At 51.7% G+C, this 21,950-nt stretch overlaps 1 protein-coding gene and 1 long non-coding RNA gene across 10 annotated transcripts in view; one reads left to right on the forward strand and one right to left on the reverse strand.

Moving 5' to 3' along the window:
• Positions 1-4,289, forward strand: part of DLGAP2 (DLG associated protein 2) — a 781,526-nt gene extending 777,237 nt beyond the window's left edge. For all 8 annotated transcript variants that reach the window (XM_086703047.1, XM_086703052.1, XM_086703050.1 and 5 more), the window contains 2 exons: positions 621-773; positions 3,938-4,289. In XM_086703047.1, coding sequence (XP_086559173.1) covers positions 621-773; positions 3,938-4,156 — 372 coding nt within the window. In that variant the 3' untranslated portion in view covers positions 4,157-4,289. The remainder of the gene's footprint in view (positions 1-620; positions 774-3,937) is intronic.
• A 704-nt stretch (positions 4,290-4,993) lies between these two features.
• LOC147581419 (uncharacterized) lies at positions 4,994-21,804 on the reverse strand. 2 transcript variants are annotated; one of them, XR_015249894.1, is made up of 5 exons: positions 21,544-21,804; positions 10,263-10,625; positions 6,673-7,312; positions 5,711-5,957; positions 4,994-5,590 (listed from the first exon to the last, which is right to left on the reverse strand). It is a non-coding gene; the product is annotated as an uncharacterized LOC147581419 (long non-coding RNA). The 2 variants fall into 2 exon arrangements; XR_015249893.1 differs by having other exon boundaries at positions 5,711-7,312.
• Positions 21,805-21,950: the final 146 nt, after the last annotated feature.

A 21,950-nucleotide genomic window follows, 5' to 3' on the forward strand; every position in this document is an offset into this window, starting at 1 on the left:
TTTCTTTAACAGACTATAGGTTTTCGGAGTTTTAGGCTTGTGGCAAAATTGAGGGGAAGGTACAGCGTTCCCACCCACCCTGTGGCACCACACGCACCATCAACATCCCAACAGCAGGTACATTTCACACGATCCGTGACCCCGCGTCGACACACGTCATCAGCCAGCATCCAGGGTCCACATCAGGGCACTTCTGCTGTCGTGCGTGGTCTGGGTTTGGGCGCACGTATAGTGACATGCAGCCACTATCATGGCATTCTGCAGGGTGGTTTCACTGCCCTAAGAGTCCTATGCTCTGTCTATCCATCCCCCCGCCTGGACCTCTGGCAACCACTGATCTTTTTACTGTCCCCACAGTGTCTTTTCCAGACTGTCACAGAGTTGGAGTCACTCATCATGCAGCCTTTGCACATTCTCTAACCGTCGGCAAATGCTTGCGTTAACTGTCGGCGGCCCTTCGTGGGCTTTCTGGAATGTTTTGTCAGAGCATGAATTTTTCAGGCTTTCCCCCAATCTGGTTCCTTGAAAAGCATCTGCAGGAAGGAGCGGGGCCCCCACCCCCCGAGCCCTGGGCCAGCTGGGGGTGTTCATGGCTCTGAGTTCTGCCCGTGTGTTCTCAGGACCCCAGCGCCATGCCGAGACCCACGTCCCAGGACCTGGCGGGCTACTGGGACATGCTGCAGCTCTCCGTCGAGGACGTCAGCATGAAGTTCGACGAGCTGCACCAGCTGAAGCTCAAAGACTGGAAGATAATAGAGTCTCCGGAGAGAAAGGTAACCCTGCCCGGGCCGCGCGCCCCCCACGTGCTGCTCCCTGCAGGCCCCCGGGGCCTAACCCTAACGCGGCAGGTGCTCCTTTGTGTCGTGCCTCATGGTCTCCAGTCGGCAACGCACGATCAGGTGTGCAGATGCTTGCACGCGGAGCCCGCGATAAGCTGACGTGGGACGAACGCCGCCGGCGGGGGGTACAGGTAACAGGTCCTTCTGCCGTATCTCTGGGACTCGAACGGAAATTCACATGGAGACGAGAGTCTCATTCCTTACAGGGACCTACCCTGTGCCTTCATCAAACCTGTGTCTGGATTATACAGAAATGATTCTCCACAAGGAAGGCGTGAGGTCTGGTTACAGTAACTACCGATTCAGATTAACTTTCTGGTGGTTTATCTCCAGTGGAAGATGAAGACACTGTGGGCTCTACTTAGACTTCCTGTAGATCTCTCAGCCTTCGCCCTTAAACAGGCTGAAAGGTTCCATTAAATTTGAGCCTGTGATCTTTCTCCCCTTCAGATACCATCCATAGTAGGGCTAACAGGTAGGTCCGAATCAGCAACAAATACATTGATTTCCTAACACATTTGAAAGACGCTCTAAGTAATCATAATCTGAATTTCTAGGTAGACATTATCGATTCAAATAAAATGATGAAATTAATCCAACACACTTTAGGGCAGTGGTGTTACTATATAGCGGAGGATGTCTACATAGATATTTAGAACAAAAGCCATCACTGCCATCCTCAATCTTCCTCCAAAGGTGCCACTGACTGTGTCGGTGGAGTTCTGGGCTCGATGTCATAGACGCCACTGCAGATGACTGTCACACCCCCTCTTTACTAGACAACGGGGCAGAGGGGAGAGGGAAGGTGTAGGCTGTCTGTAAGCCATAAATGGTACATTAGCAGGTTCTATCTATGGTCTGGTTTTGTAGTGAAAGAGATCCTAAGATCGCCAATGAAAATGCCATTCTAATAAAATACTAAAAATAGAACCCATTTAACCATCCCAGAGACCTGCGATGATCCCTATTTTTCATTCTTCAGTAACTGACAACTAATACAACCCCTTCTACCTAAGGTATGCAGAGAGAATGGTCCTCAAAATTAAGACAGCCTTTTGCTGAGGGTATACACTATCTATCCATCCATCTATCCATCCACTTGCCGAGGGTATACACCCCACTGCAGACATGAACTGCTCTTTCACACCACTGAGGCCCCAGGCCGTGTGCTTAGGAGCCACTCTACCCTGTCGATCGTCAAGGCCACCTGGTCAACCCTCTCCTACCACAGGACACCTGGAGGCCAGGAGTCCCTTTAAACAGGAGACTCCCACAAGAATTGCCCCTGTGTATTTCTTACAGCCCCACACTTCAGGGGCTACCAATTAAAGAGAAAAGAATAGGGAGGTAGATACAGTCATGTGCTTAACTTAGGAACTAACTTTTGAAAGAGCTGAATGAAATCTTTAGCAAACCCATTACCCTACTGTTGTGGATGCCTGCCAAAGAGTAAGAAGTCGTTGCTTCTGGCCAAGTCATTTAAAAATAAGCCATGGGAATAAAGTGTCAGACACCAAAACAACCTTCCTGCCAAAACCAGTGGGTGGGGTTCTGCCACACGTGTCTGCCCAAGCTGTGCCTTCCCCACAATGTCCTAGCACGTCTGGCCCATTTGCATGTTTGCAGAGGCTGAAGGGAGACACAGGTGTGCGGTTTTCCCCCAACGACTGGATCCCTGCCCAGGAAAGGAAAGGTTCCAGCGCCTTCTGCCAGGCATCCTTCCCTGGGAAGGAGGTAGTCGGCTATGCAGGGCCCTGTCATCACCCGCTGGGAAGGGCAGTCCATGTTGGGTCCAGCTTTGTTAGTTAGGATGCACGTTAAATAACACGGCAGGGCTGGGGACACAGACCTTTCACCAAAACAGTAAAGACGCAATATAACATTATATATTATATCTGCTGCAGAACTGTGTGATTTAGCCTTCTGGAAAAGGCCTACACCTACTTTTGTGACTTATTTAAGAATATGAGCTAAAGGTCAGAAGTAATTACTTGCATGTTTTTACCAAGCAGGTGAAAAATCTGTCTGTCCGTCCATCCATCCATCATATCTATTATCTATCTACTGTCCATCCATCATATCTATGTATTATCTATCATCTACCTATCCATCCATCCACCAAATCTGTCAGTCTGTCCACCCATCCATCCATCATATCTATTACCCATCTACTGTCCATCCATATCTATGTATGTATTATCTATCATCTATCTAATCTATTATCATCTACCTATCCATCCATCCACCAAATCTGTCCGTCCATCCATCCATATGTCTGTCCATCCATCAGATCTATTTATCTGTCCATCCATCATATCTGTTTATCTATCCATCCATCCATATCTATGTATCTATTATCTGTCTAATCTATTATCTATCATCTATCTATGCATCCATCCACCAAATCTGTTAGTCTGTCCATCCATCCATCCAGCATATCTATCTGCCTATCCGTCTATCTATCCATCCATCCACCCATCTATCCATCCACCATATCTATCTATCCATCCAGCCAGCATATCTATGTATGTATGTATGTATGTATGTATCTATCTATCTGTTTATCTATCTATCTAATCTATCATCTATCTAGTCAATGTCAAGGGGTTTTAGGCCCATAACAGCAAATTTGGCTAACAGCTCCCCCATGTAAGATGGTTTCCATGAAGGTCCTTAGAATCCGGAGTCTGAAAAGTCTGTAGCATATGACAGGGATATCAAGTGACACCTTCCAAAATACCTGGGATACTCAAGAACTGAAATTGTGAATATTTGCCAATGCTCAGAGGTGGCAAAAATCTAGCAACAGCACGAAAATAAGCCTGAGACCAAGGACACATTCCATGTTACCGTGCGGGACTTGGTTCCTTACGTGTAAGGCTGTCACCTAGCCCCTCTCCCTGCCCTGGAGGGTGTGGGGGAAGTCACGGTGTCCAGCAGGCAGGCGGCAAGGCCACTGTTGGGGGCGTGGGGCCGGGCCGGTCAAGCACTGGGGTGGTGTCCCGGGCAGTTTTCAGTCACCCTGCGCAGAGACCAGGCCCGTGGACTGGCGCCGTTCCCCTCTGATGTCCCCAATTTTGACCTGTGATCCTTTTCAGGAAGAAAGAAAGGTCCCCCCTCCAATACCAAAGAAGCCCCCCAGAGGGAAATTTCCTGTCACGAGAGAAAAGTCCCTGGACCTGCCGGACAGACAGCGTCAAGAAGCCCGGAGGCGGCTCATGGCTGCCAAGAGGGCCGCCTCCTTCCGCCAGAATTCGGCCTCGGAGCGCGCAGACAGCATAGAGATCTACATCCCGGAGGCCCAGACGCGGCTCTAGGGGCACCTTTGCCCTCTTTTCTTTTTAACAAGATGCGTGTACAGTTTCTCACCCGCCCGCTAATTTTAGTCTCATTTCTCCACCGAATACACCCTGTTGTGTTCTCTGTGCCATAGACACACCGGAATGCGTTCATTTCTGCCGTGCGCCGAGCCCCGGCCAGAGCTCCTCCTCCCTCCCTTCCTCTTCCCCCCCACTCCTTCCCCATCCCCCTCCCCTTCCTCTTCCTCCTCCTCCTCCCCCTCCCCTCCAATGGTCTGACCCGTGGTCAGCTGTGCCAGCTAGGCGTGGGGACACCTCCCTGATCCGCTCTGTTCTCAGAGGATCACAGGAAACACCTCTTGAGATGGAGCCCAACTCACATTTTTGTTATTTATATTTTTATAAAGCGTGTGACAATTCGAGGCAAGACTAACAAATAACTAGATACGGGTGCATCTTGCCACTCACCAGACACCCCAGTGGAAACTGCTTCAGCTCGAAGTGCAGGCAAGAAAGACCCCCACCCCCTGTCACCTGGGGGCGCCTCCCCCTGCCCCCAAGTCTAGCCGGCCCCTGTCGCCAGGGTCCTTGTGCAGAGTTTATGAGAAGCCATCTCTCCAGCCACCCGACTCCCTGCCATGCGGTTCTCCAGAAACCCCCCGGCGGGGGGAGGGAGGGGTGGCTCACAAGTCTGAACCTGATAGAAATCTCCGGCACAGCATCTAACAGTCCCAAAATAAGCTGAGTGTTCATTCACCCAAGGGAGTGACACATGAAAAGGGGTGGAGTCTTACAGAAGGCTGGCTGGCCTGTAGCAGTCGTGTAAAGAGAAAAATAATCGCCCTTATTCCGATGAAAGAGTCATCGTATGTTTTATTCCTTCATAACTTCTACCACACACGGTCTTGTCTGTAAGTGTCCCCATTTATGTACCTGTGATTTTTTTTTTTTATGGATGTATATATATTCTCAAACTGCTCTATCAGTTGACTTTCCAGGGTATCCTTAAAAAAAAAAAGTTTGCTTGTTTAAAATGACAGTTGTGATGTAAAAAGTTTAAGAAATATGAATGTGAGTGGTATCTCTCAGCTTAAATGGTAAAGAAGAAATGTAGCTTACATTTGTATTTTTCCAGAATTCTTTTGTCCTATGCAGTATCGCTAAAGTCAAGAATATATTTCTTGCCTGTTTTAGACATGACAAAAAAAAAAAAAAGGTCACATGTGGTGATTTCCACTGTGGACTCTGAGAAAAGTAATTAGGTTTCAGGATTCTGACTGGCACCAGAGCAAAGCAGGAAGGATTCGAATGAAAAGGCTTTCCACTTGTACAATCACGCTTAGACGCAGTGACCGTCATCCCAGCATCGCTTTCCTGTGTCCCTGTCCAGACGTGTCTGCAGAGGAAGAGCCCGTCAAATCTCTCCCTCGGATCCCAAACTCGGAGTCCCCACTGTAACGCAAGGTGAAAACAGGATGGCACCTGGGGACAGGTGTTTCCTCCCCAAACACGGGCCCTCCCGCTGCCCAGAGAGGTACCGTGTACTCGGCTGGCGGAGCGGCCCTGGCTTACCTCCTCTGGCACTTTGTTTCCTCAGCTTGACGGGCACTGTCATGCCCCCAGGTCCCCCTGCAGCCTGGTGACACCAGCAGGACATCCAGTGAGGTCATCCCCCGGGGGTGCTGCTTCGGCCTGCAGTGTTTTCTTTTCCTCATACTCTCCATCCAACCAAGCATGGGGTTCACTGGAGCACAGTTGATACTAAAGCATGTTGGCCTTCCAAGTCTTACTTTTTTAAAGCTGAGTAGTTAAGAATTCCCTGTAAGAACAAAACCCTGTAAATTGAGCCTCATATCTGGTATATTTTACCAAACAGCCTTAAAATATATTTGGAAGCAAAAATCAGTACGAATGTATATCCTTGAAAAATGCAAAAAAAAAAAAATTCCCTGAAATATTCTTCTATAAATGAATCCTATTTCCCCAGAGTATTCAAAGCATTTTTTCTACCTAAATAAATATTTAAATCCTGAGTAGTATACAGTAACGACACTTCTTCCTATACTCACTATACTATGTTACAAACAAATGTATTTGCAAGTATTGGCATTTTAGACTTTAAAAATGATGTATTATTTAAGATGAACTGCTCTTTAGAAATAGCCACAGAAAAGCAAAGTCAGTGTAGACCCCTTAGGGAGAGGAAATGTAAAATGCACATATGCGCCCAGACCTGCTGACACATGTAAATCCACTGGCCGCTGATGCATTTTACCTCATTTCCTGCAGCTTGTACAAAACGTCTAACGACAAATTCTAAGATTAGACAACAACTATTCTAGATCCCAGCTTCTCTGACCCTGACTTGAATGAAAGTGTTCACTGAATTTGGATTTTTTTTTTATGTTTTGTATCCTCATTTTTATCTTAAAATCCCCCAAAAGTTTTGGCCTGAACCACCCCTAGGTGAGCAGATTAACCTGTAGCTAAACGTGACAGTGGCCACCGATTCGCAGTGGGGGGTGCGTACGAACCCCTGTCCGGTCCACCGAGTCCCAAAGAAGGTCGTGTGACACGCAGCCAGGGCCTGCCGCCGGCCCCCAGGCAGTGTCACCTGCCACCATGACTCAGTGCAATATTTTCACTTCTCACACAGGCGACATCCCACCGTGAAATGCAGATAAGCCATGTTTACATATTGTACATGTAACGAAAAATAAAACTGTTTATAATACTTGTGTTAGTCAATCAAACCAACTTGTTTCTGGCACTTCTGGCAGATACGCACCACAGACCTGTAGTGTGGCCGTCTCCCCACGTTATGGAGTTCGTTTCAGTAAGAGATTTTGCATATGCTGGAGACGCTCAGATCGGACAGCGTTCTTCCCCGAAGACACCGTGTAACTGTCGAGACACGAGCTGACACAGCGTTTTGCTCACGGCAGCATCGCCACGCTGAAGGCTTCAGTTTAACTTTCAAAATCAAAACACAAGTATGATAAACAGGACCCATAAGTTCCACGAAGCCCGAGCAGGTGAATGTCGCTTGGGAACAAGAGCACTTTGCACATAACTCCTCTCCCCCATCCTCGTTTGTCGTCGTCGCGTGCACCGTCTGCATTGTCACCGGTAACGGTTGTTACCACTTCCTCTCCGCAAACGTGTAGGACTGCCCTAGAACAGTGGATAAAGAATGGAACTGTTGTAGGATACCAAAAATTTACACTTTTGTTTAAAAGGAAACGTTGATGTGTTCACCTCAAGATCAATACTAAAGACTTCTAGCATTAAATAGAAAAGTGTACCGTTAGAGAAAATAATCACATCTAAGGCTCCCTGTTTAAAAAAGCAAACACAAAGACATAGCCACGAAGTCAGTGACCTCCCCAGTGAGGGGACTCCCCCCCCCACCGGCTCCCGTGGAGAAGCCAGACTTAGAGCGGGAAGGCAACGAAGGGGGTACTCAGACGTACGGGCCGCGATCGTTGCTCTGGGGTTGTGTCTTCTAGATGTTTGCCTTTCTCAACACGGTCCCCGCACGCCAGTCAAAAGACCCCAGGCTGCGTACTTTCAGCCCTGCCAGACACCCTGCCCCAGCCCCACCCAGGACGGACTTTCCGGAAAGTCGTCACCCGGCAGCCGTTGGCCAAGGTTCCCGTGGTGACTGTGTGTTCGCCCGTCGGAACCGCTGTCTGCTCTGGGCCAGACCTCTTGCTGGCGAGTAGGAAGGGGTGAGAGGGGTCATGGTCTTTGCCAGAAGGCTGGTACAGCCAGACCGGACCTCGTGTGGCCCGTGGAGCCTCTTAGAGAGGACCACCAGCCCACACCGAGTTGGGTTTTTGCTGGGAAGGGCAGCCAGCGTGTTACCAGAACCTTCACTGGGCAGGAGGTCGGGTGCTGCTGTTTGGAGTCAGCCTGGGAGCTGGCGCGTCCCCAGGCTGCACAGAATGGCTGGGCTGCTGTTCATGAGAGAGGCCCCCCAACATCTCGGTGGCGTCAGCAGGAAGCGTACGGACGTGGCATGTCCCACTCGAGTGTGCCCACGTGGGAGGGCACCTGCGTGCGGCATCTGACCCCCCGCTGCTGAAAACCAGAACGGTCCCGCCAACAAGTCAACAAGTGTTGAGTCTGGTCCCCCCAGAAACCCGCCTCAAGCCAAATTCGCCACGTTTCTGTGTACTCCTTGCTGCTTTCCCAGACGCCTCCTTTCTTCTCAAGACCACTGATTTTTTTTTTTTTTCTACTGCAAATTTAACACACTAATCAGGTAGTTGCAGACTGTGGTCTCCAAGCCACATGCCCTTGGAACTTCCCGAGGGTTCTCTTTTGTTTTCATTTGCGTGTCTGTTTACCCTTTGAAAGTTTGGGTTGAATACAGGATGCCAAAACTCGAAAACGGATCAGAAAACCACAAGCAGAAGAGATCGGGGATGTGGTCCGCTGCTGAGTGGGAACACGTTCAACCGCTTGGCTGGAGCACTGGGCATATTGCTTCACTCCGAACCCCTCCCGTGTCTGTTATATCAGGGCCCCTGTGCTGTGCTGACGGTCGCAGTAAGGCAGGGAAGGTGACCGAGTGTCGGAGGAGAGGTGCCCTTCCACACGCCCGACAACACGCCCGTCAGCACAGAGTGGCCGCACAATGTTTTGGAAAATCACTAGCTGACCCATCAAACAACCTGGCTCCCAGTCATACATCAGCCAGACTTCATTTCATGTCTGTTTCCTCCTGTCTCTTGTCTCACTCGCAGACAGATTATGAAAATCAATGTCATGTGGGCTCCAAAATCCTCCAAGCTCCTTGAGGACTGGTGGCAAAAGCCTGAATTACCGCTCAAGATGAGGCCCAGGGCCCTCTGGCGAATAGTCCTCCCCACCAGGTGTGGGACGCTGGCAAAAGTCAGGTCCGTTCATAAATATCTCAGAGAACCAGATGCCGCCCAGAATTAGGCAATGTCTTCGCCGTTACTTAAGGTCAGCGGCATCTTAGATGCATGGATGGCTATCAAGCCCAGTGTTCAAGGGGTGAAGGAACACAATTTGGGAGCACATCAAGAATGGAATCAGACAGACTGACCGAAATTGCTGAAGGTTTGCAACATCTGCCCCTCTGATTCCAACTCTTTGTGATTGTTCTAGCTCAGGCTTCAGAGAAGGCAGAAGTGGTCCACGGGAATGCTCCAAGAAACACCCATCTTTTCATCCCTGCAACATTGCGACGTGTCCGTAACTTTATGAATCGCTAACCCTAACCCTCGCATTTCTATCCAGCGTGAGAAGAAATTATTTCAAGTTTCAGTGTAAACACGTGACAGATGACTTCTTTGCAGAGGAAACGTTAGTTACCTACTCCACCAGTACTTTTTAAAGAGATTTTGTACATACACCAACTAAGGTAACAGAGGCTTACCGCCCTACTTTCTTAGATTTTATGTGACTCTTCATCATGGGTGCTTATTCCGAACCTGAAAGGCTTGGGAGTCCAAGCTTTCACATACTCAGTGGGGGAGGGGTCATGACGAACGACGTCGGCCCGGTTTCTTGTGCCAATTTAAGTACAAATCTCTCTCTTGCCAGTAGACGGTGTGCTCTGTGCTTCGGCCAACACACGTGAAGGGAGCTCAGAGGCTGTCTGTGGTCCTTTATGGACACCACTCACCATTCTTTGGTTTTCCCCCAACTCACGCCCACGCCCCGCCCCTGCCATCCCAGCGTTAGGACCACATCACGGTAAAAGGGCTCAGCATGTGTCTCCCTCCCTCCACGTTATAACTGGTTTGCTGAATTCAAAGGTTTCCCCCACAAGTAGTAAACAATCCTAGGCTACTTTTGAACTCAGATTTCTGATCGCTAAGCCACTTTCCTCTTGTACAGGTCCTTCCTGTCTAGAGACCAGTTCACATACCCACCTCCATGTTACGTGCCAAAATACCCAGGGGTGGCCTAAGGACTAAATTCAATGCCTCCTATAGAAGTTCAAGGAACGTTAGAACCAGGAAACTAGCTGTTTAGTTCAAGTTTTAAAAAGAAGTATATAAATATATATATATACACATATATATATATAAATATATATACATATGAAACCATATCAACGAGGATGAGCAGAGTGCCAAATACTCACCTCTGTGCAAAGTTACACCTCACTGGGACCCAGCTATTTTATGTACTTCTCTCTCTCATGCTTTTATGGTTCTTTTGACAAATTCTGTTTAGTAGCATGCAGAATACCCGACGGGAACGTACGGCCCGCGGTCCGTCACCGCCTCGTCTTGCTTCTTGTTAATAACGTATCAGAATGTTGGTCATTTCTTTCAGACGCCACCAGGTTGCATTATTTGAGTTCTCTTTGTTCGTGACTTTTTTTTCCCCACGCTCAGCCGATTATAAGGAAAACGTGCCCAGCGTTTTCTCCATCGACTCCCCTCTGATGAGGCCTCTCTCATTTGATCTCTGTATTGCTGATGTCCACCTCTTGTAAATAGTTCTGCAATTAAATTTTTTGAGAAAAGCAATGTTTACTTTTTATTGAATTCTCGTGTTACTTTAAACTCAGAAAAAAATGATACAGACCAAAGAGTTTTATCACAGACAAGGGCACCCTTCCCCCATTATATATTTCATTGTTGAACTAGCCTCGGTTTCTCTATCTACTAAGAAGAAATGGACACTTATTAAGGCTACAGATTTCATATGTATGCAAAAATGACACAGATTGAAATGAGTTTAAAATTAATAAATACTACGGTATTTAGTTAATGGTTGTTTTAGACTCTCTTGAGTTGCAACGAGAGGAGACACGTTGTTAGGTCATGATGCTGAGTCTCAGACCCAGGCTTCCATGAGAGAGGCCGGGTGCTGTGTCTGCAGTGACTCAGCCCCCCACCCCGGAAGAGTGGGGGCCCCGCCTGGAATGGCGGAGGCCTGCCTGGAGGAGGAGACCCTGGCCGCCACCAAGCAGCCAGTGCCAGAGATGCAGTGTGCTCTGTCTCTTGGGGTGGAGCGGGCCGTCCCCCACGCTGGTCAGGCACCAGTTCCCCTCTACCCGCGTGGTCAGACGTGCCTGGGCTTCCTTCTCGAGTCTGCCCCTCCGAGCCCCAAGGAAGCACCAGCGGAGGTCCCGGGGAAGGACAGCTTGGCACCCCTGCCCCTGGGGTCACTGGGGACCATGCTCAGCACCGTTTCCTTCCCTCTCCCTGCTCTTGTCGCTGAGGTTGGTAGGTGAGGTGATGGTGCTGAGTCAAACCTCCCCCCCCCACCCCGCAACCCCGTGCGTGTGACAATCAGTGGAGGAACCCTGTGGCAGCACATGGAGCTGGGTGAGATGGGGCTGACTCCACACAGGGCCCTTCCTGCGGAACTCACTGGGCAACCGCCACCATTTACAGCAGTTTTCTGTTCAGAGAAGCCATTTCTAAAAGAAAGGCACACACCTAATACTTCAGTTGTCCATTTGCCCTGTTTCTGTAACGCTTGTCAAGAGCAAAAAGGAGGCTTCCTGTATATATATGCGTTTTAGTCCCAAAATGCTTCGGTGAAAGTTTTCACTTACTTGGCATTAGACTGAAAACTGCACTTCGATCCACACGAATCGTTTAACAGTTAAACAGTGGTTTAACGCTGTTTTCCCAGAAGTCAGCCCAATACAAAGGAAGGGAAGCGGGTGGGGTGATGGTGAGAACTCGGCTGGTCCCCTCGGCCTCCCTAGAAGCCGCAACGCGCCCCCCAAACGGCCCATTGACTAGAAACAACAACACCCTCAAAACAAGAAGCGGCGATTGGAAAAGTCAGAGGCAACCATTTGGATGTTTTCGACTTGCTTTCTGTTATGTGAGATTTTAAACAAGTTGCCTTTTGAAAATCAGGACATTGGAAAGATTTCTGCTCTTTATTTTTGTTTATTTTTGTTTCGTGAGCTCTTAAGTCAGCATCACTTAGTATGTTCAGAGAATTAGTTACTTGACTCCCAATTATGGCAAAGAGCATCGCACAGATGTTGTACCAGGAAAGAAGTGATGATTTCGGAAGACACGACTTCAAACTTTGGCATCCCGCCAAATGACGCCACCTCGAGTTCCTGGGAGCGCACCATGGGACTGCTGTGGTTTCAAACGGACTAGATGGATTTTCTCTGAACAATCAGAGTCCAGTGCCGATGAAAGTCCATTTGCACGTGATCTCATTACACCGCTATGGGCTTTGACAACATAGAGTGTGAAAAATTCAATTTTCCACAAACGACACACTTTGCAAAGCCGAGATTCAGTGACCATGCAGGCCACGCTCGAAACACGCACCTCCGTGTGTGTTTCCACGGGCAGGTCTTCCTGTCCCAGCCCCTGTGACAGACACCCCACTGGGATGCAAAACACCAGTGATCCCTTGGGACCCTGCGGCCCCCCAGCCCCTTCCTCCAGCCTCCCCGACCAGCCTTCCCCTGTCTCTCCCAACACAGACCCCTGTCCGGAAGCACCGGGGACACCACTCTAGAGCGCTGGTGGCCGGCGTCCCTCCCTCTGGCTCTCGTCAGACCAGTCACACAGTCCTCCAGGACCCCCTCTCCGCATGCTGCCGTTGTGTCCCACTGGGCTGTTCCCTGTCACCTGCCGAAATGCTGGCTCTATGATCCAGATCCCCCAAGGGTGGCTCCTGGTTGAAACATCTGAAGACTCCTCTTCACGTTGGTGGGACTCTCCATCATCGAATGCCTTCCCATCTCCGGGGCTCCCGCTGGGACAATCACCAGCAGTTTCAAATTCTTGCAGCATTCAGTGTCACAGCTCTGCCCTGGGGCCTCGCCTCCATGGACTTAACAGACTCCTGCCACGCTTTCACGTGACCCCAGCCATCTGCTTGGACAGCCACCCTCATGCTTCCCAAGTGAGCTGATCACTTTCTTCTCTCTTTTCCCAAAACGGTGCTCAACCTTGCATCTAATCCATCATCATATGCCACATAAGCAGAATGCACCTGTTCACTGGCCTGAGATCAGACTGTGAGCTTTCTGAGCATAAGAAATATATTGACATCCTCCATCTCTGGCTCCCGCTCCCAAAAAAGCATGTGACAGTGACCACATGCTCACAGTATTCTTACACACACTTATCGGTGAGCATCTGGGTGAACGAAGGGACCTAAGTCTTCTGTGTCCCTATCCGCCGTTCACTGACTCACTACATATTTGCAGAACACCACTTAGGTCCTGGGCACTGTGCTGGAGATACCGCGGTTGAGAGAGTTGTGATTTCACACTTATGTTCAACTACAGTAGTGTCGATGGTCTGTGAAGGGTCATAGATGTTCTTATTTTACGTATAAGCTGACGAGCCGGCCTGTTACTGCTGCAATCATGCTGGTCAAAGGTAGGAACCCGGGATCAGAAAACCTTCATACCGTCGACTTCCCAGGGGCCCGTGAGCTGCCGTGGGGGCCGAGGCCGTGCACGCTCTGTGTTTGCAGCACGGCTGGGGATCCCTGAACTTGGGGCCCCCCCGGTACAGACAGCAGGAAGGACGCCTGCTCTTGGTCCAGGGGGAGACCTGACCTGCTCCTCAGGGTTGCCGACAGCCAGTGTCAGCCTGAGAAATGGCTCTCACACCTGGCAAAGACAGGGGCAGAGGGGGAAGAGTCCCCAGAGGAGGTCTTTCCCTGCCAGCTGCGAGATTTTGATCTGAAACTGCAGAGACCGTAGGTGCCCATGCCCAGTGAGAGATCACCCTCTCTCCACACTGCCCGTCTCTGCCTCGAAGCCCCGCACTCTGCATGGTTCCTCACTGCACTCGCTGCCAGCGTGGGGTCTGTCCCTGCCGCTGTGACCCCAGCCACATGGAGGGAGGCACCCGAGGTGCTGGGTGCACCCCAGGTCAGCCTGCCCAGAGCTGATGAGCCCCCATGGGGACAGACTCCAAGGTGACTTTCCTTCATTAACATTGGAATCTAATCCTAATGAATCTTCCCAGGCATCTGCTAAATCCTCCCCTGCCCTTTCCCAGTGATCTTATACTCACTAATGAGATTTGGCTGTAATTTGGTAAAAACTTATGAAATATCCCAAAATGGCCAATTGTATTCAATTGTATTCAAAGAAAACGTTGGTTTCATGACATAGTGCAAACAAACCGAAATACTAGAGGCTTTTGCCTTGATCTTCAGTGAGCAATGTCCCTGAGAAAGACTCTCCTTCTTCATTTGAAACATGACTGTTGGAAGCTTCCAGACGTGAGATACAGATTGGGCTTTTGAGGCCAACAACTCCCTGGACACACCCGGTTGTAGAGTGCCAGCCTGCTCTCACCATGATAACCAGGAAGAAATTGGGGCGCCTGGGTGGCTCAATCCGTTGAGCATCGACTTCGGCTCAGGTCATGATCTCACGGTCTGTGGGTTCGAGCCCCGTGTCGGGCTCTGGGCTGACAGCTCGGAGCCTGGAGCCTGCTTCAGATTCTGTGTCTCCCCCTCTCTGTGCCCCTCCCCTGCTCATGCTCTGTCTCTCTCTCTCTCTCTCAAAAATAAACATTTTTTAAAAAGTATAAAAAAAGAAAAGAGAATAAAAGAAATTGAACAGGGAGCCTTCATTTGAAGTAAGTAATGGACACGCGGCAAATGTGTTGCGCAGATTCAGGCATTAACAAGGAGCCGCAAGTGGCCGCCAGACTTGAGCGACAACTTTGTTTCCAAAGTAAAACATCTTTTGTTAGAGTTGCCCGGGGACATTTTGGCTTCAGGCAAAAGAAACTGGACTCCTCAGAATCCACGCGGTGGAGACCGCTGGGGCCCTGAGCTCCTGGCACCGAGGGTGGCGTTCGGGAGCTGGTTCCTCGCGGACTCGGCTCTGGCCGCCGACGGTGACAACTATAAGTACCATCGTTAAACACCGATTTTTAAGTTAACAAACACACAGAGTCAATGCTGTTTGGGCACATCAATTTTTGTTCAAGGAATCGGCCAGACGACACTGTACTTGAAACCGTGAGCAGTTTGACACAAGCCGTCACAAAATGACAGTGGCCCTGGGAACACAGCGCAATCGTTCTGTTCTGTAACTTGCAATCGTCCTTTGAACTGACCCACAGGGTACGACTCAGGAAGAAAACTGGCATCACAAACGGACCGGGAAGCGGTGACTCTTTGTTTTAATCCCTCGTTAAAATCGACCAGTAATTGCTGTCTCTGGCCAGCTATTTTCGTGTTCGCAAAATACTTGCCAACTGCCGCTGGCGGGTGGACAGACACGTGTCACTGTACGTGGGTCCTCTGCACGGACGCTCCTCCACGGCCACGAGCCCAACAAGACATGACGAGCATCCCTGGCAGGAAGCCCTGTGTCGGGAGGTGTAAACCATGAGGATCAATCAATCAGGCACCAATGGGGAGCGTGGGGAGTTTTCCATAGTAGCTCTCATGGGTTACATGATTAGATTTAATTCTTGTTTCAACGCACAATTTCATTATTCCCAGTCCACTTTCCTGTTTCACACCTTTTAAACGTGCTACACACAAGAGAAAGAAAGGGAAGGGGGAGAGAAGCGCGGGAGGGAGGCAGAAGCCAGTTACCTGGTTACCTGCATGCACACGATGGAAATGGTAAACATCATCTGGTTCACACTGGTCCCCACCTTGGGCTTGGACTCAAGCAGGAGGTCAATGGAGCATCCTAGGTTTCATTCAGTTGCTTTGCTCTTATGACAGGGGAACAATACACCTCGTAGGGAATTGTGTTGCACCTCGAAGTAAACTTGCCAAAGCTGAGTGAGGGCAAGCCCAGCTGTCTCCCGCCAGGGACTCAGGTCTCCCCCCCAGGGGCCCAGCTCCCCCCGCCCCAGGGACTCAGGTATCCCCCCAAGGGGCCAGGCTTCCCCGACTCAGGGACTTCCCCCCCTCAGGGGCCAAGCTCCCCCCACAAGGGACTCAGGTCTCCTCCCCAGGGGGCCAGCTCACCCCCCAGGAACTCAGGTCTACCCCCCGCCCCCCTGCCCAGGAGCCCAGCTGCCCCCCTCAGGGACTCAGGTCTCCTTCCCAGGGGCCCAGCTCCCCCCCAACCTGAGAGACTCAGGTCTCACCCCAGGGGCCAAGCTGGCCCCCCAGGGACTCAGGTCTCCCCCCCCAGGAGCCCAGCACCCCCCACAGGGACTCAGGTCTCCTCTCCAGGGGCCCAGCACCCCCCACCCCAAGTGACTCAGGTCTCCTCCCCAGGGGCCCAGGAACTCAGGTCTCCCCCTCCCAGGAGACTCAGGTCTCCTCCCCAGGGGCCCAGCTCCCCCCACCCTGGGACTCAGGTCTCTCTCCCCACCCTGGGACTCAGGTCTCTCCCCCCAGGAGCCCAGCTTACCCCCCCCCAGAGACTCAAGTCTCCTCCCCAGGGGCCCAGCTCCTCCCACCCTGGGACTCAGGTCTCTCCCCCCAGGGGCCCAGCTCCCCCCCACCAGAGACTCAGGTCTCCTCCGCAGGGGCCCAGCTCCCCACTCAGGGACTCAGGTCTCCTCCCCATGGACTCAGATCTCCTCCCCCAGAGGCCCAGCTCCCCACCCCCACCCAGGGCCTCAGGTTTCCCCCCCAGGGCCCAGCTCTTCCCCTGCCCAGGGAAGTGAGCCCCAAGCATGAACACGTCCCCCTAATGGGCCAGGAAGGAAAATCCTCAGGAAGAGCCCCTCAGAGTCACTGGGCACCGGCCTGGCACACAGAAGGCGCTTGGTAAACAGTGCAGGAGGGCTCTGTGACCTGCAAAATGAAACGCGCAGGTTCTTTCCAGGATGGAAAACTCTCTTCCCCGTAAAGACCCACGTCCTGAGATGGGCAGCAGTGATGGAGACAAGTTGAACCATTGATGCTGATACTTAAATCCGAGGCTGCCCAGGTAGAGATCCAAGCACAGAGGTGAGCCATCATGAAGACAGTAACGGGAGGGATGAGTTTCCGTCTCCCGAATTCCTCTTTTTTTTTTTTAATTTTTTTTTTTCAACGTTTATTTTTGGGACAGAGAGAGACAGAGCATGAACGGGGGAGGGGCAGAGAGAGAGGGAGACACAGAATCGGAAACAGGCTCCAGGCTCCGAGCCGCCAGCCCAGAGCCCGACGCGGGGCTCGAACTCACGGACCGCGAGATCGTGACCTGGCTGAAGTCGGACGCTTAACCGACTGCGCCACCCAGGCGCCCCCCCGAATTCCTCTTCTTAATCGACCTGAGGTGGACATGTGACGTTGCAGGTTGGGTATATCAGGCGGAAGGACTGGCTACGTGCCCAGTTGTGACGGGATGGCCACCGTAAGTTCGGTACTACTAAAGTGTCACATGTGACGAGAAATTCTGTCTTCCCTCTTAGTGAATGTTAAGACTACCATAGACTATTGCTAACTATACTCAATTGACCTTGAAAGTGACGCAAACCGAGCGGAACTGTCAAGAGGAGGAGTGTCTTTGGGAACAGCAGGGACTTGCCACCGGGACGAGCACACCAGCCACAGGCGAGGCCACGGGGACTTGGAGCCGTGAGCGGCAGCGAGTGTCCAGAGGGGAGAGTTTGCCCAGAGTGTTAAAATCTAAACAAATGAAGACCAGCCCAGAAACCTCCCCCAGCCGACAAAACCACCGCAGTCACACAAACAAAAGCTCAATTCAGCTTATCTGGTGACACCCGCCCCACTAGGGTCACTCGAGAAAATTCTAGTATTACCTCGGTTTCCTGTCAAGCAGGCATTTATGGGAAAACAGTGTCTCAATCCGTAAGTTCTGTGTTTTTGAGGGCACATGCATTTTCATGTCCTTCGGTTTCACTTTATTTATTTATTTTTACATTTTATTTTATTTTTATACATAGAATTTATCATCAAGTTAGCTAACATACAGTGTATACAGTGTGCTCTTGGCTTCAGGAGTAGATTCCCGGGACTCATCGCTTCCATACAACACCCAGTGCTCGTCCCCACAGGTGCCCTACTCAGTGCCCATCACCCACCCACCCCCACCCCCCATCGACCCTCAGTCTGTTCTCAGTATTCAATATTCTCTTAAATGGTTAGCCGCCCCCCCCTCTGTTTGAACTACTTTTTCCCCTTCCCCCATGGTCTTCTGTTGAGTTTCTCAAACATCCATCACCGATGAGTGGTTTATATAAACAGGGAATACTATTTGGCAACGAGAAAGATGAAATCCTGCCCTTTGCCACAACGTGGATGGAACTGGAGGGTGATATAAGTCAGGCAGAGAAAGACAGATACCGTGTTTTCACTCCCATGTGGATCTTGAGGAATCCCGATTTCAGCGCCCCCCCCCCCCACCTCCCGAGGGCTGACTTATCTCACAGCTGCAAGTTTCTACCCTGAGACCCTGAGTTCTCAAACTGGTGTCTGTTCACTTCTGGTGGTTTGCTGGGCGACAGAATGCTGAGGTGACAGTCCACGTGTCGTCTGTGGCTTCTAGTCCTTATTTTGAATGCCTAAGGATGTTTAAATCTTAAGGTTCAGATCGTTCACATTTTGCAGTGCAAGAACGTTACAAACAACTCCATCTGACCGAATGCTTTTGCAGCACGGAGACAAAGCCAGCCACACCCGATTTCCCCAGGTCCCAACGTTTCGCAAGGGTGACCATGTCCACCCTACCTGTCATCATCCAAACTCCAGGGTGTCCTCTCTGCCCATGCACGACCCCCTGCTCTCCACGCCAGGTGCCTTGCTGTCCTAAGCAGAGCCCCACAAGGACTTCCTGTCTGTCTGTGGGATTTGTCACAGCAACCAGAGCCGGATGGCTGGATGAGGCATGCCCATGCAGGACGGAGAGTCCTGCCCCCCCAGAATTTGGGCCTGGCCGATGCCGAGCTGCGCCCTTGCCACACTGAGTTTCCCCAGGGCCTCCCTAGCATGTGGGATCTGGAGGTTCCCTCCCCTGTCCTGAGGGGAAGGACCCCCAGGACCCCTGCCTCCTGCGCCCTGAGTTCTCAGGAAGGTTCTGTTTCTACACTTGCTTGTTTTTGCTCCCCACCCCCCTCAAACAAAGAGAAGTAAGAAGAGAATCAGGTTGCCAAGGCAAACTGGGGGGGGGGGGGGGGGGGGGCAGGGCAGGGGACAGGACAAGCCCCTCATTGTGTTCCCTGAAGTTGGTATGCATCTCGTTTTCTCTGACTTATTACAAAACTTTCTGCCTGAATCTGTAGGAATTACCAGCCAGTCCCTCCCCTCCCCCCACAGTAAATACAGGCACAGTGACTGTGAGGACGCGTGCTCAGCCCTCCTCCTCCTCTGCTCCACCCCCCAGCTTGTGACCTGTGAGTCACTGGCCCTCCCTGCCCTCCCGCCTGGCTCCCTCCTGGGGCTGTTGCTATATTCCTGAGTAAGCGCGCACAGGGGGGGCCCTGTGGACACGTACCACGTACTGCCCAGATATGTACGAACAACCGGTATCAATGTGCATCAAAATGCATTTATAAAGTGTATTTTATATCAAATACAAATCCCAAGAAAAGAAACTTCCCTAAATTTGTATAATTCTGTATATCCCAAGGACACGGTGTTAGTTAAATGTCTAGGAGGTGAGCTAACTCATACAACTGAAACCCAGTAATGATGCTTCTAAAACTTGCCAAATGTCTACAACTATGAAAATTCAGTGGTAAAGCTAGTCTCCTGGATAAGAAACCTACCCTCGAGCATCATCTAGTGACGAGTTAGTGGAATTAGCCATTAAGAGATGGGTTGTGGATTCAGGGGGGGATCCCTTCAGGTGCCCAACCCCCAAGCCAGGTACGTTGGGAGTCGTGACCCCCAGGACCTCAGAATGTGACCTTCTATGGAAATAGGGTCTTCACAGAGGTAGTCAAGGTAACACGAGGCCATCAGTGTGGCTCCGAGTGGAGGATGCCAGCTCTCCTTGTACGAAGGGGAATCTGGAGTCAGCGCAGCGGGCAGGCACGCACGTGGGGAGCCGGCACGTGAAGGGAACCACCAGAAGCGGGGAGAGTGACCGGAGCAGACCCTTCCAGCACCTCCAGAGGGAACCGGCTCTGCCCTCACCCCCACCTCGGACGTCCAGCCTCCAGGATTCGAGAAAACACATTTCTGTTGTCCCAAGTGTCCCAGTTATGAGGGGCCAGGTCCTCCAGACCCGGGGCGTGGGAAGGCACAGGTTGTGCATCAGAGCCCAGCCCCGACACTTGCTAGCGGCCTGTACACGTCATTCCTCGGAGCTCCCGTAAATATGCGTCACGCACACAGCGCCCGTGTCATTACGGAAACAGATGCACATATATGACCGGGATGCCTGTGTCTTAGTCCCACCGGGCGTCCATAGCAAAGAAAACCACAGCCGGAGGCTTAGACCACAGGCATTCCTCACAGTTCTGGAGGCGGAAGGGGGACATCCGGGTGCCACAAGAGCCCGTGTGTGGGGAGAAGTCTCCTCCCGGTGCCCACGGGGCCGTAGCACGGCAGACCGGGGAGAGAGCTAAGGACGCTAATCCCCTCATGAGGCCCCCGCCTCCAGGCCTGATCACCTGCCAGGGCACCACCCCCTGGCACCGTCCCGTCACCTTGGGGGAGGATGCAGACATTCAGTCCCTGGAAACCTCCCTGGGACAACACGGGTGGAGGGGACCCCTCTTTTTTGCTCCTGGACTGGGAGCTGTCGCGGGGCGGGCGGCTAAGAAGACGCCAGGTCATTCCACACTTCCACCCCAGGGTCGGCCTAACTAGGTGCCTGTTAGATGGATACAGGTGGGCCCAGGCACCAGTGGGACGTGGTGCCTTAGGGACACCCCCCCCCCACACTGCCACCATGTCAGTTCTCAGGCCTCAAGACGTCTTCACACAGAGTTTACAATCCAGTGTTTAAATTCCCCAGTGCTTACCTCACAGGATTCAGTTCACAGTGATGAGCCTCGACTAGGAAGGACCCTTGTCCTGGGGCCCCGCGGCGCCCCTCCTGCCCTCCCTGACCCCCCCACCCAGGCCCCCCAGCCGCCTCTCCCGCTGCACCCCACCTCCAGGGCGGCCTCCTGGGCTCCACAAATCTCCTGCTGGGTCCCTGCAAATGCCCTTGAGAATTTAACGCCTCTCACCAAAGTCCTCATTAAGAAGCTACGTGCCTGGATTTGAAACAGACGGTGACAGCCCCAGGTGGCCCGCAACGGGCCCACCTGATTAACCTGCACACTCATTTGCACGCAGGCTCCCCTTTCCAAGAACTTTCTTTCTCCCCCTGAATTTGCAAGTAACATGTCAGAGCAGGGTACAGAGACCTGAACGTCTCACAGACCTTGTCTACTCTTCTTTTCAATATTTAATTACGCACTTCAGTTAAGAACTTAATTACTCCCACACTGACCTTCTGCCTACTCTTTTAACATAAAACAAACAGAGACTGCGCATCGAATCTTCGGGAAAAATGAGACTTACGACTAGTCGCAAACGCTTACCGAGTATTCATCCGGTGGCAGGCGCCGTCCCAAGGGCTTGGCTCGTGGAAAGTACTAGCTTGACGGATCCCACGGCGGGGCCGGGAGGTGAGGGGGGCCACACGCAGAAGACTCGGCCGCCAGGCAGCGCGACGGTAATTACCGGACGGTGGGGACGCCTAGTGGACCTGGCAATGCGGGCCGGAAGTATCTAGATATTTAGCAACCCAAAGTGGCCGCACCGTGGGCCGCCTGGTTGCAGCGTAATGGCAGGAAGGTCGCCGGCCCCGTGTCCAGGAAAAGGAACCGAGGCAGACAAGTCCCGCGCCGGCCCGGAGCCTGCGCACAGAGGAGCCGCGCAGTCTCCGTCACCTCCGCTCTGGCTCGTCTTCGGGAGCGCGAGGGCACCCTGCGAGCGGGCGTTGCGA

Source organism: Puma concolor, chromosome B1 (assembly GCF_028749965.1).
Source record: "Puma concolor isolate L17-30 chromosome B1, mPumCon1.1.hap2, whole genome shotgun sequence".
In the NCBI taxonomy this organism is placed as follows: Eukaryota; Metazoa; Chordata; class Mammalia; order Carnivora; family Felidae; genus Puma; species Puma concolor.